We start from the raw sequence: 12,212 nt of genomic DNA, 5'->3' as shown, positions 1-12,212 counted from the left end.
CAAGTGTGACCAAATTCAAAGTCTGTAAATCCATCAGAGACATTAGGACGCGAGTGATGAATCTCTGAGATGAAGTAGCTGAAGGGGATTCCCTGGGAAATCCTAAACTCACCATTTGACACCTGCATTAAAGGAGTATTGCATGCTCTTTCTTCTCTTCCAGATATCGCACAGACATCTATTTTTTTTAATGTGATGTTAAAATAAATCAGCACATTCTTGTGATCTTGTCTAGTCTTGTCTCACAATATTTTTTATTCTAGAAACAATAACGAGTATTTTTCATCGCTTTTGGAAAATTTGGCACATTTCAGATGGGTTGGTTCTTTTTTTTTTATTTCACTCACAACAAAAACAGCTTGGTCAATGCAAACTGAACTGATCAATATAAAATACAATTACGATTGCACAGAAATAGTTTTAGTGAAAATCACATCTGCAGTTTGTAATGTAGGCTTCTGGCTAAAAATGGCAAATCTTTTAGGGAGAGTAATTATACACATATCAGATAGGTGCAAAGCTATCAGAAAAAGCATGTTCATCAAGAATTTACATTATGTTCAAAATTCAACCACTACATCTGTAGTTAGTTAGTCCTAGGCAAAGAGTTAACCCTGGGATATCTTAGCCCCCTTTTACACACACACTGTCAGCCCAGGGTTAAGCTGAGCCCAAGTCTATATGATTCATACTACACTTCTACTAGACTCTGGGTTAAATTTCTGTTGGTACAGCAACTATTTTGCACTGGCAGCTTTTAGCCTGAGGTTTAGTCAATTTCCAGGGAATAACCCCACACTCACTCAGGATTAACCCTGCTCCAGCAAGCCCTAGACTTAAATCGGGGTTAGTCCACCTTGGAATGTGCCAGGATCGTGCCAGTGTGAAAGCTTAGCCTGGGATTAAGCGCAGTGTGAAAAGCCCTGAGATCATCTATATGGACAAGTCTCTCCCAGTAAAAATTAAGCTCAGTTGATCTCTTTAACGACGCATGTTGCAAAGCTGAATGATGCATGATTATTCTTAAACTTGTCTGATAACTTACTGTCCTTACAAGTTGGCAGATTAATCTGATAATTACATAACTGGAACTGTAAGAGTGATTCACAGCAAATCAAGGTACCATATTTCTTGTCTTACCAGAATCAAAGCCACAGAGAACCAATGGCCATGATTACATTTGTCATGCATCACTTGAAATGTCATACAAGATTCATAATTCAACAGAAGAACACTAGAAGAGTCAAATTTTTGAAGGTGAGATGGATCAGAGGTGAACATCAGACTCAGGACCCGCAGTGAGCGGTGCACATCCTAAAATGTCGTCCCCCAAACCGCTCCCCTGCGTCACATGGAGCTGCTGTGTCCTGTCATTACGGCGAGCTTTGTCACCGAACCATTTCATATGCAGATGTTGTGCCTCTGATTTCTTTTGATTCAGCACTCCACGTTAGACTACGTGCACACGAGGGCTGTTCAGGTGTAATTGCCTTTCAGGCCTAATTGTCCCGCGCTTTTCTTGCTTTTAGAAGCACCTGTGCATGGATCAAAGCATCTGGTGTGTGTGTCAGCTCTGTTTCAAGTGGGCGTCCTTACAGCCCACCAATTGTCAAGTAATTGCCTCTCCAGTTTCTATAGCCGCAGTGTTGGAAAAAGAGCTCACCTTTCATTAAAACAGAGCATTTAAATGGCTAAAGATCATGAAAAGGTTTAATAACAGTGTAATTATCTCCGGAGATGGAAAACAAATGACACTACTGACATATCTCGAAATCAAACATTGACATTTTTAACTGTTTCAGTATATTTCAGGTTAGGGTTTGCAACATATTTCATACATATTCCATTGCACTTGAAATGTCATCTCTTTGCAGGCATTTAGAAATTGTGAGCTCTTTTTTATGAGCTACTTGACTTCTGAGCATCAGTATTACAGACTTTTTCATCTGTTAACCATCTCTTGACCTTCGAGGTCACATCTGAGCTGCTCTGCTTAATAAATCCAGAAGTAGCAGTAATACACAAGTCAAACAACTAGCCAATAAACCACCACCTTCAAAGCACATGGTTATATTTGCAAAGCATCTCTCAAAGACCTGACGTGCCCTCTTCCCCGGTGATATCAAAGACAGGTGCACATCAGAGAATATTTTTAGACCAATAGTAATCCAGATGTCTAATAAAAATGGAGATGAAAGGTGACCACGTCAAATGTAAATATTTATGCCTTAAAATATTGAACATGTTGGGTTTTTAAAAATCTTTGGGTGACAGCCGTGTATCTGTGGTGAAAGACAAAATCTCATATTGTAAAATAGCAAATTAGTTTTTAAATGCAATGGGGGCAAGTACGTAATCCTGTTTGGAGGGGAGGGGTCTATAGCAGCATAAAGGTATAAATGCACCCTGGATAAAGCTGGGGCAGACAGAATAACACTGACCGACTGAGATCATTTTTAAATGTGTTTTGAGCTTTTTCAGCTCGAGGAGTTGAGGACCAAAGCATTTCCCTGAGACCCAGAAAAATGGATAACTGGAAGATTCAGTTTGTTGTTGTAACATTTTGTGCTTTGGTGCAAACTTATCACACACTGTCGTCTACTGCGGAAGAGGAGAGAGGCTTAACTGAAGACTGGCAGGTGAGTCAGTTATTTAATGTGATCAGAGAAAGTATGAACAAGTATGACTGATTTATTCATTTTGTTGTAGAAATGTGCTCAAATATTAGTTTTTTTATATTTATAAAACAAAAAAAAGTTGATCCAGTGCCTCTTTTTCTTGATTTTATTACAGTTAACATGTTATGGATTTTTATTTTATCAGGATGAATCACTGGAGGCAGGTCTGACCCACCCGATGGTCAGTCTGATGAAAAGATCAAAAGCCCTTCGCTTCTATGGACTCATGGGGAAACGCTCAGGTGGCCTGAAAAACACAATATGCAATACAATATGCTAATGAATATGAATGTACTAATGTATGACTATAATAACGCAGGTAATTTTGTGTTTTTTCCCTCACAGGTGTAAAGAGACCTTTTCAAGTAAACAGACGTGAGTGGCATCATGTTGCTTTTTAACTGCAGCGATCCTTTCCAAACTGCAAATGTGTCTTTGAAGCATATTTAACTGCTGATACGTAAATAACCGCAGCATCTGTTACATCATAAACACGTAACAGAAAATGTAAGCATCTTTCTTACGTTTATAGGAAATAAAGGAGAGATGTTTGTGGGCCTGATGGGAAGAAGCATCACCAGTGGTGGTAAGCAGCTCACAACAAAAGAAACAATCGTCTTAACTCATTTCAAAATATCAAGGCAGCTTTATTGATATTAAAAATATCAAATTGCTAATACACATTTAACAAGTAGGATTGAAGTACAAAGCAAAGACAGTCCATTTAAATGTTGTTCTGTGTATTACAGACTCTTTAACCAGAATAATTCCATCTGCAACAACCACTGCGATCGATGTTTCAGAGAAACCACACAAGCAAGGTATGATTGTATCAGTATAAAAACCTGAGGTTGCTTTATTTCTATGTGCATTCTTACAGTGGTATTGTCATATTTTTTTTTTTAAATGTTCTCAGCAAATTAAAAATATCTAAATTTATTACTTCATCATTTGGCAGGTTCATCAGAAGAATGGGTCCAAATCCTGTATTGATGGAGCCAGAGAAAAGAAGCACACATTATTATCATCTATACAATTTTACACCAACCAAAGAAGACATTACCATACATCATACTCCTCAAAGTACACTCTGCTTACAGTTTCAGTTCATGCTGACAATTAGTGTATTTATCCCAAACAAAAATAGCTACCATCTTCAAAATGCACATTTGTTGAAATAAAAGTAACAGCCTGTAAATGCTGCCAAATGTAGGTTTGTAATTTTTTTTTCTTTTTTTTTTTGCATGAGCAAAGCAAAACATTCATGTTATCCACCACACTGGACCATTTATCATTGAACATTCAAAGCTTAGCAGACGTAGGCAGTTTAAAAACAAAGAGGACATACAGATTCTCTACCGTTAAGTGTATGACAATGTTGAAGTCAAGAATCATTGGACTTGGAACGTATGGTGTTTAAAATATAAACAAAAGTAAAATATAAAAGTAAAAAAGAAAAAGGTCTGGGACACAAATAAGCAGGGTAAAATCATGAAAGAGAGAAAGAACACGAGTCTTTATTGACAGTTTGTAGGTCGAGGCTACTCGTGGCTGGTGAGGCTGAAGGTGAGTTCATTCAGTAGCCTGAGAGGATCTTAGTGCTTATGTCCCTTTGGGAGGAGTCCATTTTAGAGAGCTCGGGTCGATGGTTTTGTTGCTGTTGCCTCGCTTGATCTCCTTTGCTTTCCACTCATCAATCAGGTCCTGGGAGGAAGAAAGAAATCAATTGGGCTGTTTAATACAGTGATTACCTTTAGACCAAGTGAAGCACTATTACTCTCATTTTTCAACAGGAAAGATGCATTTAGACTTGGGGTATATGAAAATAAAGACAAGTTTAACTTAATTTTTTCCTAGTTAATTTTTTTGTTTGAAATTGACTGGGAGAAAAGTATTTAGATTTAACGATTTACATGTGGGGATTCTTTGGGAATTGGGGAATAAAGACAAATAAAATACAGATGTCAAGAATAAAATCTAAATATCGAGAATAAAACAGGATGTTAGTCCTAAACAGAAAAAATGAATAAATAAATCAGAGGAAGATATTTTTTTGCATTTTGAGAATAAAGTTGAACTGCTATGTATAGAATAAAATCAAAATGGCATTTCAACTATATTCTCAACATTTGAACTTTATTCTCTTCCTTCAGCTCAAAATGCAAAATAAGAAAAAATAATATTAAAAACTAGCTAAACTAAAATCTTCCTCTTCTTTTTTTCCCATTATTCCAGGCCCTAATATTCTTCCGTATTTAAAGAAGATACACAAGTAAAAACAAACAAGCAAAAAAAAAAAAAAAACGAATAACAAAAACTTACCTGTCGCTTCAACACCAAGTGCTTTCCCTTCCAATACTTCAGCATCTGCAGAGACTGCAGGGTGCTCACAATGTCCACTGGATTGACAGCAGTTTCCTGACTGATTTCTGTGCAGTAAGCAAATGATTCCAATCAATATGTCACTATGTTTGGTGTGTGTACATTGCATTTGTTCAAGACAATCTTCTCCTGTGTTAATAAACCTTTCCCATCAGCAAGTGGGCATCCTGCTTGAATTGTGTGTCGTCACTCACCTTTGATGGAGATCTCCTTGCCTTGAAAGTTGTACATGTATCGAAGTAACACTTCCTTCCAGTAGCTACGGTAACTGATGAGGCCCAGGTCAGACAGAGGCCTCTCCGGTGAGCCCACCTTCTCTTCCACTTTGGACAGCAGGTAGCCTAAACAAAGCACAAGAGGACAGTCAGAGAGAATCGTGTGCCACAAGACCATAATATTATGTAAATAATATTTATTTAATTCCCAAAATTCAAACTAAAACAGGAAATTTAATCTAGAATAAATCTGAGGTGGCAAATCTTGCACTGGCAAGTGACACACAAACTTCATAACATGTTTTACCTACTGGTTGCTATTATGAGTTGATGTACAGAGGGTGAATCATACAGTCAAAAACAACTGTTCAGTCTCATACAATCTAATGCTAAGGCCCTTCATGAAATAAAGAAATTAATTAATTGAAAATTACACAACTGATATTTGTAGAATTAATACCACAGCATAGCAATAAATTAACATCTATTCTGGCAGTGATGGTGTAAGCAATTTTAGGATTTTGTGAGCAGTTTTGTTTACAGAGACCAAAAATAACAGACAAAGTTGCTATTGAGGTCCCACATAATTTATTATTAGGTAGTTCAAGCTTAATGGCTTTTGTTCTGATTTATCCATCATTGTCTGATAGGATTCCTTAGAGAAAGGTGTAATATGTATTACAGCCATATTCATGCTACATAACAAAAATATGCAAGAATATTTTCCATAGACATATGATTATCTATTTTTGAATATAAAATGGCCCTGTGCCAGGATCAGGGTTCATACACATTTTAACCAACAAATTTCCATGACTTTCCCATGACTTGGTAGCAGGTTTCCATGACAATACATGCCCTCTAAAACATCAATGTATGCATGAAATATAGGAATAAAACTATGCAAAAAAAATTATCACAGTGGAAATGTCAAAAAATAGATATAATGACAATTATTGTTTTATACAAAATAAATATTTGTTTAAACTAACACTGATATACCAGTTTACATAAGGTAAGGTATATGTTATTGTGTTCTGGAATAATTTCACGAGGTATACATGTTTCGGAGGTAACAGTGTCTGAAAAATTAATAAGCAAATGAAGATACCCAATAATACTTTAATTAGTTCCGATCTCCGAAAGCAAGTTGTTCAGTGTCTCAACAATGTCTGCAGCTGTTGCATGACCCAGAATATGCATGTCTACCTGTTTAGACTGAAAGTAGTGATTCAGGCTTTCGTCAAATAACATGACATATCTTTGCTTTGACACTCGACGTAAAGTGAGTCCTTTAAAGTAGGGCGCCAGTCCAAATGTACACAGATATGCGCAATTTGCGTTCGCCACGAGCAAATTTCGTCGCTATTTGGCTATCTGGAAACATACCTTAAGCGCCCATAAAACTTCTTAAGTTAGCACTTCATTTCTGGTGACAACATTTGAGAGAGTACCTTGTTTCAATGAGGAGGTGGCAGTACTGCTGCTGCAAGCAGCCGGTGTCACAGTGGCCCTCTGGGGGGTTGTCCGTGGTCGGAAAAAGCTCGTGATGGCGCTAGCTTCGCGGCCAGTCACAGCACCGTGGTGCTTTGCTGATATCAAACATCTTATTGCATACGACACATTTAACCTTGCCTTTGTCCTCCGTCTTCTCCAGCCATGATTTATACTTCTCTGAGTGCAGCCAAACGTTGTTGAACGAGCACCTTCCTGGCATCTTTGTGAGCTAAACTGTTGAAGCGTGTTGTCACTGGATCCGATCTGCACCTTGCTTAATTTACGCCGCGCACGTCACGCGTGACGTGACGAAAACAGAGGCTGGTCAGATCAATGCGCGAGAATTTTCGATAGGAAATATTTATTGATCAATTTTAAAAATCAACCTTACAGACTGTTATTACTAAATGTTATCATTAAATTAGGAAAAAAATCCATGACTTTTCCAAAACTTTTGTGGTGAACTCATGTTTCCAAAACCTTCCCAGGCCTGGAAAATGACATTTTCATATCCCATGACTTTTCCAGGTTTTTTCAAAACGTACGAACCCTGCAGGATTCTGGGAACAGTGCCAGAGAACATTGAGCTTTGAATACAAATCTCTGAATTGAAGTTTATATCAGAAATATTCTGCCTTTATGGAAATGACACATTTTACACTGAGTGTTCTGCTCAACTAATTAATCCCAAGACAGTAAACACTCGTTTGAATCATTTTTGATTCAGTAAAACAAGTGACAAGAAAGAAAAAAAGAAAAATCTGTGAACATTATACATACTGAAGTCAATGAGCATCTTGCCAAAGCCCTGCCTCATGTACTGTGGCATTGTCAGGATACAGGACACATTGTAGTTGAGGAAGGAATTCTTCTCCTTGAAGTGATAAAAAAAAAACAGAACATTGTAGTTGCTTCTGCATAAAAGAATGTATGTTCCAATCTATACAATATATAATTACTATATAATCATATTATGAATGTAAAATTGTTTTCCCATTTACCTTGGAAAAGTATCCCACTAAATGGCAGCCGGTGTTGTCGGCCTCAGTCATGACATAGAAGAGAAAAGGCTCCACATCGTAGTACAGGGTTTTGTGGTCCAGGAAGAGCTTGGCGAGTAAACACAGGTTCTGGCAGTAGATCTGGGGATAAAATGACACTTACTCAATTTACTATAGTTGCTTATATCCCCCTATATGGACAAAACCAACTGGAGTAAAGAAAGATGAAATTTTAAAGTTTAGAGTTTCTCTACCTTATTCTTTTTGCCGTCAACTTCAAATACAGATATAGACCCCTTTCTGTATACCTCGTCTCCTGGAGGATGTTTCCACACACACTTGGCCTGAAAAGACAAACAACACAAAGCTCATCAGTGTTATTTCAAGATAAATCAGTGAGTATGAACAGACATAATAAATATATATACTGTATAATGCAGTTAATAGATATAATATGTCATAACAACAAAATGCCAAAATTCTTGATTTTTTGAATAAACTCAATCTATAAATTTTGAATTATCAGTCAGTTGGTCAGGTATCTTACCAACAGATCAAAGAAAATCCAGCATGCTACTGAAAAAACTGTGGCTCAACAGACTTAGAGATTTCAGTCTGGGACTCTCACCATGTGTCGCCTGAGAATGGTTTGGCTCTTCATGTACTTGAGGCAGAATTCACAGACGTAGAGGCGACCTAGACGTGCATACTCCTCAGGATAGGGTGAGTGGTACCAGGTGTCCAGCTCGTAACGACCAAACAGGATGGTCTTTATCATGTTGCTGCCTTCCGTGATCTGACCCTGGATACGCAACTTCTCCTGCAGGAGGGAAGACAGGAAGGAATACACGGTGATACTGCTGGTCTTAGCATCAACATGTTAAAAACTGTTGTGCTAGCAATTGGCTATTCATTTAAGGAACTACATAATGTGAAAATATTACGTGTTTTAGTATAGAAAATCTTTGATTAGACCCAGATGAAAGAGCCCATTACCAGATCTTCAGATGCACGGGCCTGGGCTTTCCTGAAGAGCTCCAGGTCATAATCACTGGTGATGTTCTCCAGCAGAGGCTCCCTGGTGTTGCCATGTGTCTGCCGGTGCTCCTGTGAGATAAGATGACATATAGTCCAATATACAAATGCAGTTTTAACTGTAATAATGACAAATGGAGTGCACAGCAGCAAGTGAATGACTCCATGTTGAAAAGCCAGTGATGTACCATGTGCTTTTCTTTCTGCTCCTTTTGAAGGCCAGAGTTTCGTCCCTTCCTCATCTCAGCCACCTGCTCTTTATATTTGCTCTGTTTCGAAGTTGGTGTCTGGAGGACAAGAAATATATACAGTCAACATATACAGTGACTTTCATGGTGACAGACATGCACAATAACAACTATAATTACAATTTGATACATACTGTCAGCATATATATCCTGTTAGAACATAAACCTAATTAATGTGATACCAGTCATTCCAAAAGATTATACCTGGTGACGAGTCGCATGGCGTGAGTTGCTCTCTTCCTGAGCCTTCACCTCCTCCTCTTGTTTCTCACGGCTGATGGCTTTTACCTAAAATGAACAATAGATGGATTCTAGTCTATGTTTATTAAAAAAACAACAACAGCGAACTGCTTCCAGTTAAAAACACCACAGGGTTTTATAATATTGTGTCTGACCATTATACAAGACACCCATTATTAAACTGACTGATGTATCTACATACACTAGACTACTGAAATATATGATCAAACCATCACCTAAAACATAAAAATATCGACAATGTTTTTGAGATACTCACTTTGCATTCATCAGCAGACAGATTGTGGTAAAGAGGGCAACCTGATACAGCAAAATGACGTTCATGTTTTCCTGTGAGGTGACCTAGGCAAATCGAGAAAAATTAATTTTAATTCAATGACAATATTATACAGGATGGCACTGGATGTGATTTAATACAAATCAAAGTCACTGTGTTTAGATAAATAATCAGGGACACCCTTGATGAAACTATGTTCAAGAATTTTCAGGCAGGCATTTTACCGAGTGAATTGCATCCTGGCGTGGGGCATTTCATGTTGAAGTTGTAAGTCTCGTGACAGCGGCGGCGCTTGGGTCGATGGGAGAGGTCCTTATCGGAGTCTCTGTTGGCTTGATCTTTGGCCTGACTCTCATCATGGGAGGCGTTGGGGCTTGAGATGTCCAGCTCAGATTCAGAGGAAGGGGCATTTCCTGTAGGTGTCAGTGGTGGAGACTCATCGTGGTCAGCAGCTCGCTTCAAGTCCGGAGTATCTAAAGCAAGAGAAATCAAACCACCACAAGGATTAAACAAGTGGGATGAAGAACACCTTAAATGTTGTATATTTAATTTACACCATATGCTGGCTAACCCTGAGAGCTTTGGCTAAGGCGTGTAGAGGCTCTGGTGAGGCGCTGTCTCTTGGGCATGTTTCCATCACTTTCTGAACTATTGGTCTGTTCTCTCTCAGCGGAGGAGTCCGAGTCTTCAGTTCCATCTGAACCACTCCCAGCCATATGTCTCTGCCAGGGAAAAAAAATAAATTAGAGCCATTTTACACGTTTCACAATCATGGTACAAAAATCCAAAAGCTGATGTGTGGCAGCGAGTGTCAGTGATGTAAATTAGACATGACAACAGTTGATCTGTCTTACAATGAATGAGGTTAGCTTGCTAATAACTGTTGGTTTTGGGTTCATTAAACAAGTAAAATCTGGGACAACAGGATGCTTGAGCAAAAAGAGCTTGTTATGGTTTGGCTCACTATTTTTAATCCAGTTAACTCTGTAATTATGCTTTAACTAGATGAAAGGCCAGACAACTGACAGCTAGCTAGATGTTAGCTCGGTTCATAATAGCTTTAACAGCTGTGATAAACATTCACATATATTTAAATCTATTTAACGGTGAGCATTTGGTACTTTTCATTCGTTTCAAAGAGTAACGAATTGCTCAAATAGTGTGACTGTTACTAGCCATAATAGTAGCTACACGGCAAAGAAGCTAGCCTTGTTAGCACTTCGGCGACCTATTATTATTGTTAGCTTAGCGTGTAAAATTAGCTTAGCTGCCACTGGTTTCTGATACGGCTAACAGGCTAAGGCACCAAACTGCTTTGACAAATCAAGTAGTTTGAGATGTACTGTTTACTGGTGAGCTTTCCTAACTGTGCCTACTGACATTATTCACATAATAGCATTTATTGTGTGCTCATGATGAGTTCGGCATACATATGACCAACAACACACCGTTTTATTTCATTAATACCCAAGGTTATGTTTTAGGTTTGGTTTAGCTGCTCGTTACCACCCACCAATGTGTAGCGTTCATATTGTGCTTAAATGTTGACCGAAAATGTTGACGAAGGCAGCAGTTGACAACTACTACAGTGGAACATCACTAAAATACTCAAATGATGCTTGGTGGACAGAGCGTATTCTCAGATAATGCTATGTTTTAGCACGCTACCCTGTCGGATTTTTGAATGGAATATGGTGGAACATTCTCCCCATTTGGGTCGTGTCTAGGAGGGAACCCCAAACGCGCGAATTATCTCGCGAGAGTTATTTTTAACCCAAACCACAATCTTTCCCTAAGCCTAACCAAGAGGTTTCTGACCATACACCTGCCCAGATTTTAACCAGAGTGTGATCATCTTAAAAATGTATTTAGTTTTCACATTGTGCAATACGAAGAAACAACGATTACAAATCTTGCGAGACTTTCGCAAATAACGGGTTCCCTTCTAGACACGACCTCCATTCGGTGAGTGGAAGACAGCGGGGCTAACTTAGCTTAACATTACCCTCCTGTGCGACCTACATTTGTTCTTACCTGTCGTCTGCGAGGCATTTTCACCCTGATGAGCGGTACTTCCTGTGGCTTTGTAGTCACAAGTGGTAAAAATCCCCAAATGTTTGATAAGAAGACGGGAAAAAAAACTATTTATTGATCTTTTTCAGACAGAAGTTTATATGTACACAGGGGCTGCCTGGGTCTCTCGCGCCACATTCCCTACACAGACAGAGCGCAGAACTGCATTTCCGCTCGTTAATCTGTGGAGTGTGACCTCCAGACCAGTAGGGGGCCACACTACAAAACACTGAACATTAGTAGTTTCTATGTAACTCTACTTGTATAAAAGTCTCTCCAAAAAAATTATGATCATGGTGATATGATATGATTTATTTATCTATGCAATCCATTTTTATTTATTGCCAATTTAGCCCTGATTTTTAAAATCTGTGTAATTTGTTTTAAGGAATTGTATTTTACTGGATTGTTCAAATGAAATGCTTTTCTAATATATTATATGTATTATTAATCTAGTTAAGTACATTTTGCAGCATTTTTACAGCTTACAAAGACAAAAAAACTAGTCAAAATAATACCATATTTAAAAGAGACAATACAGACTGTCT

The 12,212-nt window shown here is 38.3% G+C and overlaps 2 protein-coding genes across 2 annotated transcripts; one reads left to right on the top strand and one right to left on the bottom strand.

Annotated features, from left to right (window-relative positions):
* The first annotated feature begins 2,442 nt into the window (after window positions 1–2,442).
* LOC146311809 (uncharacterized) lies at window positions 2,443–3,809 on the top strand. Its single transcript, XM_084740449.1, has 5 exons — window positions 2,443–2,639; window positions 2,824–2,920; window positions 3,024–3,053; window positions 3,211–3,264; window positions 3,428–3,809. The coding sequence occupies exons 1-5, from the start codon at window positions 2,526–2,528 to the stop codon at window positions 3,517–3,519; spliced, it is 387 nt and encodes a 128-aa protein (XP_084596575.1). The 5' UTR covers window positions 2,443–2,525; the 3' UTR covers window positions 3,520–3,809.
* kat7b (K(lysine) acetyltransferase 7b) lies at window positions 3,305–11,832 on the bottom strand. The gene is made up of 14 exons (XM_084740446.1): window positions 11,626–11,832; window positions 10,163–10,313; window positions 9,816–10,064; window positions 9,574–9,656; window positions 9,261–9,344; window positions 8,997–9,095; window positions 8,770–8,880; window positions 8,402–8,593; window positions 8,028–8,117; window positions 7,774–7,914; window positions 7,553–7,646; window positions 5,255–5,401; window positions 5,001–5,107; window positions 3,305–4,382 (listed from the first exon to the last, which is right to left on the bottom strand). The coding sequence occupies exons 1-14, from the start codon at window positions 11,641–11,643 to the stop codon at window positions 4,281–4,283; spliced, it is 1,668 nt and encodes a 555-aa protein (XP_084596572.1). The 5' UTR covers window positions 11,644–11,832; the 3' UTR covers window positions 3,305–4,280.
* Between the last annotated feature and the right edge of the window lie 380 nt (window positions 11,833–12,212).

The sequence above is a fragment of the Lutjanus erythropterus genome, chromosome 17, assembly GCF_056507025.1.
Source record: "Lutjanus erythropterus isolate fLutEry1 chromosome 17, fLutEry1.hap2, whole genome shotgun sequence".
In the NCBI taxonomy this organism is placed as follows: Eukaryota; Metazoa; Chordata; class Actinopteri; order Lutjaniformes; family Lutjanidae; genus Lutjanus; species Lutjanus erythropterus.
Note: the sequence above shows the minus strand (reverse complement) of the source record. Positions and strands in the feature narration are given on the sequence as shown.